Here is a 21,527-nt window from a genome sequence, read left to right on the forward strand (position 1 = left end):
GTGGTTGCCATAGAAATCTCATAAAGAAATATTCTATTTCTATGTGTGATATGAAGCTGAACGTATCTGTTGCTCGTTAGGTTGCCTGTTGGTTCCGTTGTGTGATATGAAGCTGAACGTATCTGTTGCTCGTTAGGTTGCCTGTTGGTTCCGTTGTGTGATATGAAGCTGTACGTATCTGTTGCTCGTTAGGTTGCCTGTTGGTTCCGTTGTGTGATATGAAGCTGAACGTATCTGTTGCTCGTTAGGTTGCCTGTTGGTTCCGTTGTGTGATATGAAGCTGAACGTATCTGTTGCTCGTTAGGTTGCCTGTTGGTTCCGTTGTGTGGTATGAAGCTGGATGTTTTTGACGCTCGTTAGTTTGTCTGTTGGTTCCGTTGTGTGATATGAAGCTGAACGTATCTGTTGCTCGTTAGGTTGCCTGTTGGTTCCGTTGTGTGATATGAAGCTGAACGTATCTGTTGCTCGTTAGGTTGCCTGTTGGTTCCGTTGTTGTATACCTTGTTTTTATTTACGAATGTGACATTACTTACTTGGATTGACCAAGATTTACATGGCGGATGTCGTCGAGAAAGCAGAAGACGATTACTCTTCCGGAACACCTGGTCTTATCCCCCTTGTACCTTTTCAGAAGTCTATGTTCAAATCTTTATTTTGTTGATATTTGCCCACAATTTTATGGAATTTGAGTTTAGATAATGATTATGTTGACATGTTGTATTTTCTTGATGTTTATTGTTAATCTTTCTTTGTTCATCTTTTGCCATCGTTTCAAGTTTAATTAAGAATAAGATTTTTTCCCGTTCTCCACCCATTAGGTTATGAAACTGGATCAAACCTATCCATGATTCAATGATTGTCAAAGTTAAGCTACACCATCTGGTTTGAAAGATATATACTGTGTTACGGATATATTAACTGTTAATAAGTTCTGTGCTGCCGACTTTACATTTCGGGTAAATATAGTTACAATCTCACCACACTTCCTTAGCAAACCGTTTCAATAACGGGAAAATATTTCCAAATATATGAGGTAAATCCTCCCGCTGCTCAAGTTTGAATATGCAGAAATAAAATGCTTCAGTATATGTTTCCGATTGCCCATTATAAAGGATCATTAATTGCTATTGTCATCAGATCGACCAACCCGGTTTTGGCATGCCTGGCCAGAAATACTATCAAAAGGGTCGTGATGACGTCATGGTGCAAGCGTATGAAGAGCTGGCTAAATCTGTCGCCCTAGCATTTGGTGCTTCCGAAGATACGGCAACAAACGATGTGAAAGACTTGATTGATTTGGAATTTGACATCGCGAATGTAAGTTAACGTCATCAGTATTATTGTTTATCTAGCTTTCGTTTACAACACATTGTTAAAGGAATATAAGTTTTTTTATAAGAAATTCTACATACTATCTATTCATACAGTTTCCATTGTCGTATAATTTCACTTCAGGTTTTGCTTGATAGTTCAGTGTTTTCAAAAGACTCGATTTTTAAGTCTTTTGTATCTTACGAAACTAACAAACTAGTGTTAAATAAACTGCCTGTGTCTTAATAAAATTTCGGGTTATTTCAGAATTGCCTTCATAATGACATTTAAATTATACCCTGCTCAGATAAACTGTCGCTTTTAGCTGAATGTTTTTTCTTTTCCTTTTTCCTTTAAAAATTGTTCTTAATGCCAAAATTTCTGTACTTCTTTTCCCTCCAAATCTTATATTGAAGATACAATATACATGAAGTATCAGTAAGATTAATCACCATGTCTTTTTCTCCTCTGTATTCTGAAGTTCGTGCACCAGTAAGACACGTGACATTACAGCGATACACGTGACTGTTTCAGATCTCCATGGCTTCCGAGGAGAGGCGAGATAGTAACGTCCTTTATAACCGTATGCCATTGTCTCAACTTTCAGAAAATTTCACGGAACCGGGAGATGTGAGTACAGCACATAATATCCTATCATCTTGTAAATAAACAAATGTATTTTAACAATCTACTGTGATTTTTGTTAGTGTTTGATATGATTTCTTCGATGTTCATATTTTTAGATAATTCATATGGGGTATAAGCTTCCCTATGACTATGTTTCTGGTTTCATTAAGATATATACCACGAGAGTACACTGTACCATATGATTCTATCACTGATTTACATCAGTGTTAGGTTAAAACACAAGCGGAGTATACGGTGCATCAGAGTCAATGTTATATAACACCTTGCTAGTAAAAGAACGATATCAAATAGAGGTATAATCATTAACGGCCATTCCCAAGGAAGATAAATATACAGAAAATACCACACATATAATCTTGTCATCCGTTTAATTATTTCATAAAAACAATTACATCAATTTTTCTCTTCAGTTGTGATAATTCGAAAATTCAGTCTAGTTTTGATTTGAGGATAAATGTTGTTGGTGTTGTGGATATGAGACAGAAATACTTTTTATAAGGTGTACTGTAAAACACTCACCCTTCGCCGATGGTTTAGTTAGTTAATTGATATGACTCATTGCCTAATTGAATCTAAACGAGAATACTATTCCAGAGAAATAATCTTCGTTCTCTAGGTGATGTTTAGCTGGGAAGATTATATTACTGGGATTATGCTAATGGAAGGCGTTAACATCACTGTGAATGCCAGTGAACCAGTGGTTGTTCGGGCAGTACCTTACTTTGAAAAATTATTCGGCATCCTACAGAAACACGGAAAGAGGTAACACTTTTTACTGATCTATGATTTAAAACTTAATTCTCGTTCTTATGTGTATTATGTGTAAAAATATCAATTTCAAATATTCCAATATTCAAAGAAAAAATGTGATGGTCAATTTGCTTGTTTCATAGAACTGTTGCTAACTACGCCGTTTGGAGAATAATGAAGAATAGAATATATAACTTGGACGAAACGTATGAGGAACTGATCACCAAATATAACAAGGTAATTGATTCCCAAAGTGTTACAATTTCCTACTAATATACCTAGTAATATCTCCTAGGTTTATACAGCGGTACAGGTATCAGCTACAGTTCATATTGTTGTCCTCTGTTCAATTCTACTATTCTTGATAACATCATATATTATAAAACACTGATATTACATCATCACACATGAATGTCGTCCTGGTAACGTCAAGACACTGCATGTTTACTAAAGTTCTGATTTAAAAAAAAAACTCTTTCAGTAGATAAAGAAACTAAATATACAAGATCTTTAAACTTTTACATTTCGAAAATATTGACAAGAAGAGCGTTAGAAAATATTTTTTCCAGTTAGATATTTAACTGTTTGTGCGCAAACTGTCTAAGCTTCTACACCAACATTGTTTTTTTTATATCAAATTGCGCACGCGTGTTGCTTTGGTTATGTTGTGACATATTTGCGATCTGTTCAAGGTCAGTGATCACGGTTGTTGATGCTGACGCAATCAATGTGTGAAATATACTGGCAATATGTATAGGGAGGATTTTATACAAGTGGAAGGTATTAACACGTGTGTGTGATGTAATCACTTTGTCCTATACTTCATAATTAAAGAATGAGAATCACGTATGCCAAGGTCACAGATTGCTATTTCTAGACAGCTTCTTTAATGTAATTCTCATTTACAAATTCTGCTTTCAATCTTACAAAACAATAAATGTGATGCCTGATGGTGTTCTTTGTGATGTTCATCCTCAACGTTTGATTGTTTTAGGTGCTATACGGAACCGCTGTCCCGCGTGCAAGATGGCGCACGTGTTCCTCTTACATCAATTCTAACCTTGGCATGGCTTTAGGTAGACTGTTTGTAAAGGAGGCCTTTGACGAGGAGTCCAAGAAAGATGTAAGGCAACGCATTCATTGTCATAGACACTGACGTGAATTGTGTAACATAAAGAGGTGCTGGTATAAAGCGTGTCTGGGTGTGTTTTGGTCGGAGGGTGTATCGTTGGTGTTTCTCTTATAAAATAATAAATATATCTATAATGAAGTAAATGACATCTTTCTTGTCTAAATGACCTTTTATTATCTTCAAAATTGATATCAGTATCCAATTTTTATTCATATAAATTTCCCAGTTAAAAATAAAGTGTAGCAATTGTTGAACGTCTTCGGTGATGCTTAAGAACTCAATTGTTAATCCCTGGGGGCGATTTAGGAAAATCCAACGAGGACGAAAAAAAAAGTCGAAACCTAGATGAGGAGTTGCAATAATCATGGAATTTAATAAAATTTGAAATCAGAAAGATTTGTAAATTAAAAACTTTAGGTGAAATTTGTTTTGTTATGCAGTGAAGAATCACAATCGATGTAACAAATATGTGTTCCACATTACAGACAGAAGAACTGATTAGACGACTCAAAATAGCCTTCAACGAGCTGGTGGGCAGTAATGATTGGATGGACGACGTTACTAGGGATCTAGCTAGGGAGAAGGTTCTCATTTCTCTAAATCTAAATAATCTATATAAATAAGTATATATTTGCAAATGTAAAAATTCTTCAGTAATGACCGTGATTATATGTGATAATCTTTCCTATCACAATGTTAACGCTTACGTTACTTACTTCCCGTTGTTTTCTTGAATACTGATATTCACATCATTAACACATATGTATCTCTGGTTCACAGGCAAATTATATTAAACAAAAAATTGGATACCAGGATATTATACTCAACGACAAGGAAATCAACAAATTATATTCTAACGTAAGTATTTGACACTGTGTACAAGATGTGTACTAGTGGTGTTTTGTAATGATACTGCGAATAACGAGTATACTAACAAAACCAGTCCATTCCGAACGATGACGAAAAATGCCACGGTTTCCTTCTCACGAGACTCCTGTGGACATCAACAATGGATGTTAGAAAATGGGGCGACATATAAAATGTTTTATGATGAAATTTATCTATAGGTGTAAGAATAGAGTCAACATACAGGTGTAATAATAGAGTCAGCATACAGGTGTAATAATAGAGTCAGCATACAGGTGTGATAATAGAGTCAGCATACAGGTGTAATAATAGAGTCAGCACACAGGTGTGATAATAGAGTCAGCATACAGGTGTGATAATAGAGTCAGCATACAGGTGTGATAATAGAGTCAGCATACAGGTGTGATAATAGAGTCAGCATACAGGTGTGATAATAGAGTAAGCATACAGGTGTGATAATAGAGTCAGCACACAGGTGTGATAATAGAGTCAGCATACAGGTGTGATAATAGAGTCAGCATACAGGTGTGATAATAGAGTCAGCACACAGGTGTGATAATAGAGTCAGCATACAGGTGTGATAATAGAGTCAGCATACAGGTGTGATAATAGAGTCAGCATACAGGTGTGATAATAGAGTCAACATACAGGTGTGATAATAGAGTCAGCATACAGGTGTGATAATAGAGTCAGCATACAGGTGTGATAATAGAGTCAGCATACAGGTGTGATAATAGAGTCAGCATACAGGTGTGATAATAGAGTCAGCATACAGGTGTGATAATAGAGTCAGCATACAGGTGTGATAATAGAGTCAGCATACAGGTGTGATAATAGAGTCAGCATACAGGTGTGATAATAGAGTCAACATACAGGTGTGATAATAGAGTCAGCATACAGGTGTGATAATAGAGTCACAGGTGTAAGAATAGAGTCAGCATACAGGTGTGATAATAGAGTCAGCATACAGGTGTAAGGATAGAGTCAGCATACAGGTGTGATAATAGAGTCAACATACAGGTGTGATAATAGAGTCAACATACAGGTGTGATAATAGAGTCAGCATACAGGTGTGATAATAGAGTCAGCATACAGGTGTGATAATAGAGTCAGCATACAGGTGTAAGGATAGAGTCAGCATACAGGTGTGATAATAGAGTCAACATACAGGTGTGATAATAGAGTCAGCATACAGGTGTGATAATAGAGTCAGCATACAGGTGTGATAATAGAGTCAGCATACATACAGGTGTGATAATAGCATACAGGTGTGATAATAGAGTCAGCATACAGGTGTGATAATAGAGTCAGCATACAGGTGTGATAATAGAGTCAGCATACAGGTGTGATAATAGAGTCAGCATACAGGTGTGATAATAGAGTCAGCATACAGGTGTGATAATAGAGAGCATACAGGTGTGATAATAGAGTCAACATACAGGTGTGATAATAGAGTCAACATACAGGTGTGATAATAGTGTCAGCATACAGGTGTGATAATAGAGTCAGCACACAGGTGTGATAATAGAGTCAGCATACAGGTGTGATATGATAGCGTCAGCATACAGGTGTGATAATAGAGTCAGCATACAGGTGTGATAATAGAGTCAGCATACAGGTGTGATAATAGAGTCAGCATACAGGTGTGATAATAGAGTCAGCATACAGGTGTGATAATAGAGTCAGCATACAGGTGTAAGGATAGAGTCAGCATATAGGTGTGATAATAGAGTCAGCATACAGGTGTGATAATAGAGTCAACATACAGGTGTGATAATAGAGTCAACATACAGGTGTGATAATAGAGTCAGCATACAGGTGTGATAATAGAGTCAGCATACAGGTGTGATAATAGAGTCAACATACAGGTGTGATAATAGAGTCAACATACAGGTGTGATAATAGAGTCAGCATACAGGTATGATAATAGAGTCAACATACAGATGTAAGAATAGAGTCAGCATACAGGTGTGATAATAGAGTCAGCATGCAGGTGTGATAATAGAGTCAACATACAGGTGTGATAATAGAGTCAACTTACAGGTGTGATAATAGAGTCAACATACAGGTGTGATAATAGAGTCAGCATACAGGTGTGATAATAGAGTCAACATACAGGTGTGATAATAGAGTCAGCATACAGGTGTGATAATAGAGTCAACATACAGGTGTAAGGATAGACTCAGCATACAGGTGAAAGGATAGAGTCAGCATACGGGTGTCAGTATAGTCAATATATACAGGTCAGGATATAGTGTAATATATACAGGTCAGGATATAGTTAATATATACAGGTCAGGATATAGTGTAATATATACAGGTCAGGATATAGTTAATATATACAGGTCAGGATATAGTGTAATATATACAGGTCAGGATATAGTGTAATATATACAGGTCAGGATATAGTTAATATATACAGGTCAGGATATATATATAATATATAGTGTAATATATATAGGATATAGTGATATATACAGGTCAGGATATAGTGTGATATATACAGGTCAGGATATAGTTAATATATACAGAACAGGATATAGTGTAGTATATACAGGTCAGGATATACTTATGATGGTGTTAGGAGACAATGATATAGCTGTCAGAATAGAGCTCATATATTGGTTTCAAAAGTAGAGTTGATATATAAAATATATGTGTGATGAGTCGATTGCTATCTTATCGGATTGTGTCGATATATGTGTGTCAGGGTTGGGTGAATTACCCATCTATAAAAATTAGGCACTTTCACTTGATGAAACGTCCATCTCTCATATCCGATATTTTCTTGTGAAAAAGAAGTGAGATGATGACAGTCGGACAATGCAATGATGGTGATATTGTGGTTTGTGTCCAACAGTACACAGTACAGGCAGGCGAATACTTTGAAAACGTGCTCGGGATCATCAACAGAATTTCTATCGATAGCGTGAGATTGTTGCGCACGGCTGTTGACAAGACCTGGTGAGTATGGCGTGTTTTATGAAGTAATGTTTATTTGCAATTCATAAAGAAAAATAAGAAAGATAATAAGTTCATGCTTTTCTTTGGAACAACATTTACGCAGAATCTAAATTCGAAAAGGTACCTTTTCATGTCGAGATTGGAAAATATGAAATTGTAGAATATACTTACACAAACACATGCTCCCTTCCAGTGGATATGATCAATATTGTGGGATAATCTGTGATGTAGTGTTTATGAGTTATGTGATATGTGTTGTGGAGAAGTATGGGTGCCACTTTCTCTTTCTGTACTGTTTCGGACAGGTGGACGACAGCTCCGGCCACTGTGAACGCTTATTATAACTCAGTCCTAAACAGAATAAGTAAGTATCGCCAACACTTCTACAGATCCGCATTGCGTCGTTTCATAAACTCCATGGATGAAGAAGTAGATAGCGTAATATTTTGTTTGTGAATAAAGGTTTCAAATCCATCATCAAATGTGGAAAATAATTGGGCGACTTTCCAGACCACACGATGTTTTTTTCCGCATGCAAGATTCCTCCCAAGCCATGCACATGTCACTTTCATTATTAAGTTGAAGTTTTTTAAAATCAACGTGAAGGACAGCCGGTTGATTACATTTGATCGTCTGTCCCCCCATGTACGGACAGATGCAGTCACTATCACAACAGCATCACCAACTATATTTGAGCAGAGAAAAGTTACATAATACAATAGACATCCTCATACTCCAGTGGCTACTATCACTTTCACACACACTCTCGCCCCTGGAACATGTCATGGCGAAATTGAAGGCACAAGCGAAGTAATTTGATTGGTTCCAGGAAAAAAACTGACCAATCATAGGCTGATATGGCCCTTTTGAAGATTACGAACGAGCGACACCCAATTACTATTATAGTAAGCCGTTATGCGACCACGAAATTCGTCTGATGTACATCAAAGGATCAAACGAGTTTCTCCGTCTTGTCCACAAGGTGTCGCACATGGAACCTTCAGTTTTGCCATGACATGTTCCAGGGTTGTAGAGAGCGAAAGTGATCGTAGCCCTTGGAGTACCAAAGATTAACGATAAAGTGAGGGTACGGGATTTCGCACATTTTTAGTACATATTTATATACCTTTCTATCGTATTTATTTTGAAACGATAAAGATTGTCCGACATGGTTCAATGCACAAATACTCAGTAATATGCAAGTACGTAACCTGGTTTGCGCACGCATATTACTGTACATGGGTGTTGTTATCAACCGGTGTTTACTCCTGGCTAGAAGACGAGACGGAACGTAATATCGCATTCCTATCTAGTCTCGCCTTATTTTTGTATTAATCTACTTCAACTAGCTGTACCCACAATAGGTCACTTCAACTAGCTGTACTCACAATAGGTCACTTCAACCAGCTGTACTCACAATAGGTCACTTCAACCAGCTGTACTCACAATATGTCATTTCAACCAGCTGTACTCACAATATGTCACTTCAACCAGCTGTACTCACAATAGGTCACTTCAACCAGCTGTACTCACAAAAGGTCACTTCAATTAGCTGTACTTACAATAGGTCACTTCGACTAGCTGTACTCACAATAGGTCACTTCAACTAGCTGTACTCACAATAGGTCACTTTAACTAGCTGTACTCACATTAAGTTACTTCAACTAACTGTACTCACAATAGGTCACTTTAACTAGCTGTACTCACAATACGTCACATCAACTAGCTGTACTCACAATAAGTCACATCAACTAGCTGTACTCACAATAGGTCACTTCAACCAGCTGTACTCACAATATGTCATTTCAACCAGCTGTACTCACAATATGTCATTTCAACCAGCTGTACTCACAATAGGTCACTTCAACCAGCTGTACTCACAAAAGGTCACTTCAATTAGCTGTACTTACAATAGGTCACTTCAACTAGCTGTACTCACAATAGGTCACTTCAACTAGCTGTACTCACAATAAGTTACTTCAACCAGCTGTACTCATAATAGGTCACTTCACCTAGCTGTACTCACAATAGGTCACTTTAACTAGCTGTACTCACATTAAGTTACTTCAACTAACTGTACTCACAATAGGTCACTTTAACTAGCTGTACTCACAATACGTCACATCAACTAGCTGTACTCACAATAAGTCACATCAACTAGCTGTACTCACAATAGGTCACTTTAACTAGCTGTACTCACAATAAGTTACTTCAACTAACTGTACTCACAATAGGTCACTTTAACTAGCTGTACTCACAATATGTCATTTCAACTAGCTGTACTCACAATATGTCACTTCAACCAGCTGTACTCACAATATGTCACTTCAACTAGCTGTACTTACAATAGGTCACATCAACTAGCTGTACTCACAATATGTCGCTTCAACCAGCTTTACTCACAATAGGTCACTTCAACTAGCTGTACTCACAATAGGTCACCTCAACTAGCTGTACTCACAATATGTCGCTTCAACTAGCTGTACTCACAATAAGTCACTTCAAGTAGCTGTACTCACAATAAGTCACCTCAACTAGCTGTACTCACAATAAGTCACCTCAACTAGCTGTACTCACAATAAGTTACTTCAAGTAGCTGTACTCACAATAAGTTACTTCAAGTAGCTGTACTCACAATAAGTCACCTCAACTAGCTGTACTCACAATAAGTCACCTCAACTAGCTGTACTCACAATAAGTCACATCAACTAGCTGTACTCACAATAAGTCACATCAACTAGCTGTACTCACAATAAGTAACCTCAACTAGCTGTACTCACAATAAGTCACATCAACTAGCTGTACTCACAATAAGTCACATCAACTAGCTGTACTCACAATAAGTTACTTCAAGTAGCTGTACTCACAATAAGTTACTTCAACTAGCTGTACTCACAATAAGTCACATCAACTAGCTGTACTCACAATAAGTCACCTCAACTAGCTGTACTCACAATAAGTCATCTCAACTAGCTGTACTCACAATAAGTCACCTCAACTAGCTGTACTCACAATAAGTCACATCAACTAGCTGTACTCACAATAGGTCACTTTAACTAGCTGTACTCACAATACGTCACATCAACTAGCTGTACTCACAATATATCGCGTCAACTAGCTGTACTCACAATATGTCGCTTCAACTAGCTGTACTCACAATATGTCACTTCAACTAGCTGTACTTACAATAGGTCACATCAACTAGCTGTACTCACAATATGTCACTTCAACTAGCTGTACTCACAATAAGTCACTTTAACTAGCTGTACTTGCAATAGGTCACTTCAACTAGCTGTACTCACAATAAGTCACTTCAACTAGCTGTACTCACAATAAGTCACCTCAACTAGCTGTACTCACAATAAATCACATCAACTAGCTGTACTCACAATATGTCACTTCAACCAGCTGTACTCACAATAAGTCACCTCAACTAGCTGTACTTACAATGAGTCACCTCAACTAGCTGTACTCACAATAAGTCACCTCAACTAGCTGTACTCACAATAAGTCACCTCAACTAGCTGTACTCACAATAAATCACCTCAACTAGCTGTACTCACAATAAGTCACCTCAACTAGCTGTACTCACAATAAGTCACCTCAACTAGCTGTACTCACAATAAGTCACTTCAAGTAGCTCACAATAATACTTCACAATAAGTCACATCAACTAGCTGTTGGAGAATTTTAACAAATTTTTGATATCACATCAACATAGCTGTACTCACAATCAGTTACTTCTAGTAGCACATTTTATAATACGTTATCACAATAAGTTACTTCAACTAGCTGTACTCACAATAAGTCACATCAACTAGCTGTACTCACAATAAGTCTTTCAACTAGCTGTGTCACAATAAGTCACCTCAACTAATCACCTGTAACTAGCTGTACTTACAATAAGTTACTTCAAGTAGCTGTACTCACAAGAAGTCACATCAACTAGGTATACTCACAATAAGTCACATCAACTAGCTGTACTCACAATGAGTTACTTCAAGTAGCTGTACTCACAATAAGTTACTTCAACTTGCTGTACTCACAATAAGTTACTTTAACTCGCTGTACTTGCAATAGGTCACTTCAACTAGCTGTACTCACAATAAGTCACTTCAACTAGCTGTACTCACAATAGGTCACTTCAACTAGCTGTACTCACAATAAGTCACTTTAACTAGCTGTACTTGCAATAGGTCACTTCAACTAGCTGTACTCACAATAAGTCACTTCAACTAGCTGTACTCACAATAAGTCACCTCAACTAGCTGTACTCACAATAAGTCACCTCAACTAGGTGTACTCACAATAAGTCACCTCAACTAGCTGTACTTACAATAAGTCACCTCAACTAGCTGTACTCACAATAAATCACCTCAACTAGCTGTACTCACAATAAGTCACCTCAACTAGCTGTACTCACAATAAGTCACCTCAACTAGCTGTACTCACAATAAGTCACCTCAACTAGCTGTACTCACAATAAGTCACTTTCATTAGCCCTTTTTCCTGATACTTACATTTTCAGATAGCTAGAACAGAAAAACTCCCTGTTGGAGAATTTTAACAAATTTTTGATATCTGAAATACTTATATTTAACATCAAGATAGATATGGCGCAGTCGATTTATTCACTTCGCTCTGGCGCTAGGAGTACATTTTATAATACGTTATAGACTTATTACACTTGGCCCGGCCACGTTCTTTAGATAAACACCAGAAACATCTACTATGCTGGTGATGATGACAAACTCAAAGTAGGTCATTTCTGGCTACAAGTACCGACTTTAAATCTTTACAGCATTGTCTTCCCTTTTTTATCTTAGTGTTTCCAGCTGGGATCCTGCAGCCGCCATTTTACGGAAAATCGCAACCAAAGTATGTAAACAATTTTTGATAACATTCCATTTACATGTAGCACATGTTTTTTTTTCAGATAAAATTGCTTTGAAACATAAAGTTAGTAAAAATAGGTTGTTATCGAAAAACTAATATCCGCTGGAGGGCTAAGTAGCTATAGAACAGTGTTGTAATATTTTCTGATAAAATGTAATTCTAATTGGTTCTCCAGTATGACTTTACTGTATGATAGTGATAAAAGACGTAAGAGATGCCTAAACTTGTAAAATGTTAGCATCAGTTGTGGTATACTATCATTCATTCATTACACACTACAATACTACAAAACATATATGAAAATATATGAAATTTGCACCTCACAGACTTGAACACAATATAGTCAATAATGAATTAAACTCCATCATACAGCTGTTCCATCATTCTAGGTCTCGCCAGTGATTCTAGTCCTAAGGACCTAAATAATGAATTAAACTCCATCATACAGCTGTTCCATCATTCTAGGTCTCGTCAGTGATGTTACATCATACAGCTGTTCCATCATTCTAGGTCTCGTCAGTGATGTTACGTCATACAGCTGTTCCATCATTCTAGGTCTCGTCAGTGATGTTACATCATACAGCTGTTCCGTCATTCTAGGTCTCGTCAGTGATTCTAGTCCTAGGGACCTAAATAATGAATTAAACTCCATCATACAGCTGTTCCATCATTACAGCTGTTCCGTCATTCTAGGTCTCGTCAGTGATTCTAGTTCTAGGGACCTGAATAATGAATTAAACTCCATCATACAGCTGTTCCATCATTCTAGGTCTCGTCAGTGATTCTAGTCCTAGGGACCTAAATAATGAATTAAAATCCATCATACAGCTGTTCCATCATTCTAGGTCTCGTCAGTGATGTTACATCATACAGCTGTTCCATCATTCTAGGTCTCGTCAGTGATGTTACATCATACAGCTGTTCCGTCATTCTAGGTCTCGTCAGTGATTCTAGTCCTAGGGACCTAAATAATGAATTAAAATCCATCATACAGCTGTTCCATCATTCTAGGTCTCGTCAGTGATGTTACATCATACAGCTGTTCCATCATTCTAGGTCTCGTCAGTGATGTTACATCATACAGCTGTTCCATCATTCTAGGTCTCGTCAGTGATGTTACATCATACAGCTGTTCCGTCATTCTAGGTCTCGTCAGTGATGTTACATCATACAGCTGTTCCATCATTCTAGGTCTCGTCAGTGATGAATTAAACTCCATCATACAGCTGTTCCATCATTCTAGGTCTCGTCAGTGATGTTACATCATACAGCTGTTCCATCATTCTAGGTCTCGTCAGTGATGTTACATCATACAGCTGTTCCATCATTCAAGGTCTCGTCAGTGATGTTACATTATACAGCTGTTCCGTCATTCTAGGTCTCGTCAGTGATTCTAGTTCTAGGGACCTGAATAATGAATTAAACTCCATCATACAGCTGTTCCATCATTCTAGGTCTCGTCAGTGATGTTACATCATACAGCTGTTCCATCATTCAAGGTCTCGTCAGTGATGTTACATCATACAGCTGTTCCATCATTCTAGGTCTCGTCAGTGGTTCTAGTTCTAGGGACCTGAATAATGAATTAAACTCCATCATACAGCTGTTCCATCATTCTAGGTCTCGTCAGTGGTTCTAGTTCTAGGGACCTAAATGATGAATTAAACTCCATCATACAGCTGTTCCATAATTTTTGACTTATCAAAGATATATGGGAAGTGATATGTTAGGAGGCGACTAATGAAAGTTGGCTAAAATCAATGCCAGAAGATGGATACAGAGGTGTACTACTGACTAAAGCATGTGTCCTGTTAGAGAGGTCAGCACTGCCACTTAAGTTATCACCAGAGATTTATTAGTTGTTCCTTTTACATATCTTATTTACTGGGGCTTTTTTTGCAAGGTAAAAATAAATCTTTAAATATCATACCTAAAAGAAAAACTTTAAAATTTCATTGAAATGACAGAGCCAGGTTAGTTCCTGGTACTTTAAACTAAAGGGTTTGGTTTGGTAGGTTCGTTGAGTCAAACAAACATTTTCCGCCCTACGGGTCACAGCGCATCAGATATTATATAGACATGTTATCTCGGCCTAATTAACTGAATGGTATTCAAGAAATGGGTGCCATATCAGATCGAAACGAACCGTTACTGTGTGCTGAGGTCAGCCCAGAGATAAAGTACCCAGTGACGTGAGAAGTAATCACTCTCCCTGATAGTAACACGTCAGGCCTACAGCACAAACACTAGTTATCATAACAGCAAATTAATACATTTTTCTCCTATCTCAGAGCTTTCCAAAATATCGTTATAATGCAAAATAGGTATACAGTGATCGCGTGCTTCGCTGGTACTAAGAAATAGGGCAGACATTATAAAATGGTAAAGTAAACAACATTCACTAAATTTGAAATAAATCATGAGACATACCATAGAATAATGCGAATTCTTCCAGAAATGTACAAAGTGACGTAGCCTCACAATGAACAAGTTCGTCTTCCGTATACAGTGACTCGACCTTGACGCTAAGGGCTTTTAGTATGGAAAGCAATAAATCGGGTAATTGAAATTAAACTCAGTCGAAATATAGGAAATGAACAACATACGAGAGATACAAAAGAAGCACAGAAACTTCAAAATGGAAAAACAACTCCAAACATTGAGCAGAAAGTATCAAAACCGAACTCGAAGACAAATACTTCTACACAGAATACAAGCGTTATAATATGACCGAGACAAGAAAGGGAAAAGGGTAGACATAGGCCAAGGCTATCTGAAATTATCAAACAGGCTCGAAATCAATAACTTTACAGAACAAAAAAAAAAGATTAAAAACAAAATGTCAAAACTGTATAACAGTTATGAGATTATAAAATACAGTTATAAGAGAGCATTACAACTTAGAAATCAGACCAAAAAAACGTTCAAATATTTCAGAAAAAAAAGTCAGGAAGGATGAAACAAACAAGAAGTTTTAAAATAAAAACTAATGAAGAGGTCTGAACTCACGATGATTGAAATAAGAACTTATTTTCAGAGTATAAGTCCACAAAAAAACTACTGAAATATCAGGCACTATGTTTTACTGTGCTTGAAATATATTCCAAATTCCAAACCAAATATCATGAATGTAGCCCCGGATGTGACGTACGCCGAGGGACCGAAACAGCACATGAACTCATACAAAAATTGTTAGAAAGATGTAAATAACTTGTGTGTCTTTTGTACAATTATGAATATATATATATATATATATATATAGATACAATCTTGCACATGCGTAATATGAAAGTATAGCAATTAATTTCTTTCAGGTACAGACAGTAAGCTGAATATCGCCTAAAGCGACACTTTAACGATGCTTATTTTTACGTTCTATCATACATACAAACTTCTCGGCCTTCTTTACCTCTTAATGCAAACATCGTTTATATTAGTGAGAGAACTTAACGTTTCTTAGAATTTCAGCGATGACGTCACACCGGTAAAATTCTTTATAACCCGTGACATCGCCTGACGCGATACACAACTAAGGACCAGACAATGAGTATTTAATTACTACAACATCAGTGAATCACTTTATAGACTTTATATCAGCGTTACACACCTGATCAGACTTTATCACAGAATAACTTAATTTCTAATTGTACTTGCCTTTATATCAGAGTTATCTCCCCTCCTGTTGTATGAATTTGTTTTAAATGCTATTTCTTGATATTTTGATCTCATTTATGAGTAAGAATTTTATCTTAATGGGTTCGTGCTTTTTTACTTGATTGTTTGCTTACTTTATTGTTTGCTTACTTTATTGTTTGTTTACTTTATTGTTTGCTTACTTTATTGTTTGTTTACTTTATTGTTTGTTTACTTTAGTGTTTGTTTGTTTACTTGATAGGTCTATGAATTACGGTGGTATAGGAGTCGTTATCGGGCACGAGATTACACACGGCTTCGATGACAGAGGTAGTATACACATTCTGCCTTGTACTGATGTTCATTAACACCGTAAAATAAAGTGATTTAATCAGTGTATAACATAAGTAGTATAACCTCGTGTACACTTGTTAATGGTATAACTACGTGTACACTTGTTAATGGTATAACCTCGTGTACACTTGTAAATGGTATAACCCCGTGTACACTTGTTGATGGTATAACCCCGTGTACACTTGTTAATGGTATAACCCTGTGTACACTTGTTGATGGTATAACCCCGTGTACACTTGTTAATGGTATAACCCCGTGTACACTTGTTGATGGTATAACCCCGTGTACACTTGTTGATGGTATAACCCCGTGTACACTTGTTGATGGTATAACCCCGTGTACACTTGTTGATGGTATAACCCCGTGTACACTTGTTGATGGTATAACCCCGTGTTAATGGTATAACCCCGTGTACACTTGTTAATGGTATAACCCCGTGTACACTTGTTGATGATATAACCCCGTGTTAATGGTATAACCCCGTGTACACTTGTTAATGGTATAACCCCGTGTTAATGGTATAACCTCGTGTACACTTGTAAATGGTATAACCCCGTGTACACTTGTTGATGGTATAACCCCGTGTACACTTGTTAATGGTATAACCCTGTGTACACTTGTTGACGGTATAACCCTGTGTACACTTGTTGATGGTATAATCCCGTGTTAATGGTATAACCCCGTGTACACTTGTTAATGGTATAACCCCGTGTACAATGGTATAACCCTGTGTACACTTGTTGATGGTATAACCCCGTGTACACTTGTTGATGGTATAACCCTGTGTACACTTGTTGATGGTATAATCCCGTGTACACTTGTTGATGGTATAACCCCGTGTACACTTGTTGATGGTATAACCCCGTGTACACTTGTTGATGGTATAACCCCGTGTACACTTGTTGATGGTATAACCCTGTGTACACTTGTTGATGGTATAACCCTGTGTACACTTGTTGATGGTATAACCCTGTGTACACTTGTTGATGGTATAACCCCGTGTACACTTGTTGATGGTATAACCCTGTGTACACTTGTTGATGGTATAACCCCGTGTACACTTGTTGATGATATAACCCCGTGTACACTTGTTGATGATATAACCCCGTGTACACTTGTTGATGATATAACCCCGTGTACACTTGTTGATGATATAACCCCGTGTACACTTGTTGATGATATAACCCCGTGTACACTTGTTGATGATATAACCCCGTGTACACTTGTTGATGGTATAACCCCGTGTACACTTGTAACCCCGTGTACACTTGTTGATGGTATAACCCCGTGTACACTTGTTGATGGTATAACCCCGTGTACACTTGTTGATGGTATAACCCCGTGTACACTTGTTGATGGTATAACCCTGTGTACACTTGTTGATGGTATAATAACCCTGTGTACACTTGTTGATGGTATAACCCTGTGTACACTTGTTGATGGTATAACCCTGTGTACACTTGTTGATGGTATAACCCCGTGTACACTTGTTGATGGTATAACCCCGTGTACACTTGTTGATGGTATAACCCTGTGTACACTTGTTGATGGTATAACCCTGTGTACACTTGTTGATGGTATAACCCTGTGTACACTTGTTGATGGTATAACCCTGTGTACACTTGTTGATGGTATAATCCCGTGTACACTTGTTGATGGTATAACCCTGTGTACACTTGTTGATGGTATAACCCTGTGTACACTTGTTGATGGTATAACCCTGTGTACACTTGTTGATGGTATAACCCCGTGTACACTTGTTGATGGTATAACCCTGTGTACACTTGTTGATGGTATAACCCTGTGTACACTTGTTGATGGTATAACCCCGTGTACACTTGTTGATGGTATAACCCTGTGTACACTTGTTGACGGTATAACCCTGTGTACACTTGTTGACGGTATAACCCCGTGTACACTTGTTGATGGTATAATCCCATACACATATGTTGATGATACTGATTTTTATTGACGTTTAAAGATGTTATGGTCACACATTTGGTGCACATGTTGATGATATGAAATATGTATTTGGTTATTTAACTTCTTGCCTTTATTTCTTATATAAAACTTAGATAACGATTATAGGTAATAAGTATGTAAAATAAAACTTCTTCTAGTGTGTGATGTTGATTATAATATAGACACATTGATTATGAGGTATTAATTATCTTAAGTAAAACTGGTAGATCTGCTGTGTGATATTGAGTATGTTTGCTCCTAATCTCTCGACTTTATATTACACCACAAACACAATAAAAGTGAACACTGTTAATGTTGTAATTACTACACAGGGCGACAGTACGACAAGGATGGCAACCTCGAACAATGGTGGTCAGATGAAGCCATCACACAGTTCAAGGTCAAAGCTCAGTGTATCGTGGACCAGTATGGAAACTTTTCACTTCCAGAAGCGGACGGAATGAATGTAAGATATTTTCCACAATGTATATCACTTCAAAAATGAGTATTCACAGTAGAAAGAACGTTTGTGTATGGGCAAGTAGCCTACATGTGATCGTGGATTTATTATGGAACCACGAATTATCAAAACAAAAGGCACAACGCAAAATTGTTATTCCCTGGAACATCAGTGATACAGTATACATACCATTAACATCAGGATCGGAATATCTGATCAATGGAGAGCGAGGGAATTACTTATCAGGTCTCTCCAATAACAGCTCTCAAAGTTAACCAATTCTGTAAAATGAAATTAATTCGGCACGGGTGTTTTCTGTTGTAATCACAATTTGCTTCAAAATGCTCTATTCGGGTATTTCGTTGTCTTCCCCTGCACGACCTCAACAAGGCAGAAAAGAACAAAACTACCATTTAATGTAGTCAGTTGAACTTCATTTTATCATTAGGTATGTTTCTTACACAAGTTTACGGGAGTAATATTTTAACAAACACCTGTTGATGCTCGACCGTGTTTTTATTTCAGCTGAATGGCATCAATACCCAAGGAGAGAATATTGCTGACAATGGCGGTCTTAAACAGAGCTACAGAGTAATGTGATTTATCCTATTTTGTAGAAATGTTTCACAAAGTGTAGGGGTAGTCATGAATCAATATATCCAACATTCATTCTACGTTAAAGGTACAGTTTGGTGTATATGTCGCTATCTTTGTTGTCAGCTCTGCTACATCTACGTTGTACAACTGTATCTTATGGGGTTAGTCGACTTCACATCTACTTCAGTAACACATCTATATATCTACACACTATAATGAGTCTCTGTTGGAGTTATTACACAGATTCAGAAAAACATTAAAGTTTGAAGTTTATTTATCAGAATATGATATCAATACATATATAAGGAATCATAGCAAAACATTCATCGAATTATCATATTTTATAATATTTATAGAAATATATCAATATGTTTATCAAAATATCGTTTTATAATATCATATCAATACATTTATGAAAATATCATATTAATATAAATATATGTATTAATACATTTATCGGAAAACCACATCAGTACATTTTGAAAATAGTTCTTTACTCGCCCGAACAAAAAAATCCTGCAAAACTCGTTGTATTAGAAATTTGCTTGTTGTTATTCACACATAATCGCGATGATTGTTTCTACAGGATGTCAATGGACATGATAAGGTATGGTGAGTGAGAATAGGATATGCGTGACGTTCTGTAATACATACAATGTACTGATTTATAACGTTATAATCAATCGTAGGCTTACAGAGACTGGGTCAGTGACATTCTGTATCGTAGGCTTACAGACACTGTGTCAGTGACATTCTGTAGGCTCACAGAGACTGGGTCAGTGACATTCTGTATCGTAGGCTTACAGAGACTGTGTCAGTGACATTCTGTGTCGTAGGCTTACAGAGACTGGGTCAGTGACATTCTGTATCGTAGGCTTACAGAGACTGTGTCAGTGACATTCTGTATCGTAGGCTTACAGAGACTGGGTCAGTGACATTCTGTATCGTAGACTTACAGAGACTGTGTCAGTGACATTCTGTATCGTAGACTTACAGAGACTGTGTCAGTGACATTCTGTGTCGTAGGCTTACAGAGACTGGGTCAGTGACATTCTGTGTCGTAGGCTTACAGAGACTGGGTCAGTGACATTCTGTGTCGTAGACTTACAGAGACTGGGTCAGTGACATTCTGTATCGTAGGCTTACAGACACTGTGTCAGTGACATTCTGTATCGTAGGCTTACAGAGACTGGGTCAGTGACATTCTGTATCGTAGGCTTACAGAGACTGGGTCAGTGACATTCTGTATCGTAGGCTTACAGAGACTGGGTCAGTGACATTCTGTATCGTAGGCTTACAGACACTGTGTCAGTGACATTCTGTATCGTAGGCTTACAGACACTGTGTCAGTGACATTCTGTATCGTAGGCTTACAGAGACTGGGTCAGTGACATTCTGTGTCGTAGACTTACAGAGACTGGGTCAGTGACATTCTGTAATACATACAATGTACTGATTTCTAACGTTATAATCAATCGTAGGCTTACAGAGACTGGGTCAGTGAGAGAGGAAAAGAAGAATCACTTCTACCTGGCGTCAGTTACAACCATAACCAGATTTTCTTCATTAACTTTGCACAGGTAAAATGGTCAAATACAAATACCATGACACCAATGTCATTAAATTGAAAATTAAGTTCTCTAAGGACCGTCAAGCAAATAAGTTCTACAAGGTCAGGTGTTTGCGTCATAAATGCAGTGGCAATTTAATTTCAATCGAAATGATAAAAACTATTAAATACCTAATGAATGTTTCTTTAATTCAGAAAGTGAATGTTACGCTTTAATTTCTATATATCTACATGCGACATCTGTTAGCCTGGTTTTGTTTCTATGATGTCATACCTTATGTAAGAAATAATTGGAATGCTTAAACACAATTTCTGCACTGTCTTTCACGTGATAGGATGATTCGTTAAAGAAAAATCGCCCTATAGTATATTGAAACTGATTA

General features: G+C 37.2%; 1 protein-coding gene across 1 annotated transcript in view; it reads left to right on the forward strand.

Annotated features, from left to right (window-relative positions):
- Window positions 1–21,527, forward strand: part of LOC132552716 (neprilysin-like) — a 67,256-nt gene that overhangs the window by 45,035 nt on the left and 694 nt on the right. Inside the window, exons 7-20 of the mRNA XM_060216908.1 lie at window positions 1,138–1,317; window positions 1,846–1,941; window positions 2,576–2,721; window positions 2,853–2,946; window positions 3,704–3,832; window positions 4,327–4,425; window positions 4,622–4,699; window positions 7,569–7,672; window positions 7,978–8,036; window positions 12,499–12,550; window positions 16,464–16,531; window positions 18,850–18,983; window positions 19,503–19,568; window positions 21,056–21,154. Of these exons, the coding sequence (XP_060072891.1) occupies window positions 1,138–1,317; window positions 1,846–1,941; window positions 2,576–2,721; window positions 2,853–2,946; window positions 3,704–3,832; window positions 4,327–4,425; window positions 4,622–4,699; window positions 7,569–7,672; window positions 7,978–8,036; window positions 12,499–12,550; window positions 16,464–16,531; window positions 18,850–18,983; window positions 19,503–19,568; window positions 21,056–21,154 (1,404 nt within the window). The remainder of the gene's footprint in view (window positions 1–1,137; window positions 1,318–1,845; window positions 1,942–2,575; window positions 2,722–2,852; window positions 2,947–3,703; window positions 3,833–4,326; window positions 4,426–4,621; window positions 4,700–7,568; window positions 7,673–7,977; window positions 8,037–12,498; window positions 12,551–16,463; window positions 16,532–18,849; window positions 18,984–19,502; window positions 19,569–21,055; window positions 21,155–21,527) is intronic.

This window comes from Ylistrum balloti, unplaced genomic scaffold (assembly GCF_031769215.1).
Source record: "Ylistrum balloti isolate Yb309-2 unplaced genomic scaffold, AGI_CSIRO_Ybal_v1 Utg370272, whole genome shotgun sequence".
NCBI lineage: Eukaryota > Metazoa > Mollusca > Bivalvia > Pectinida > Pectinidae > Ylistrum > Ylistrum balloti.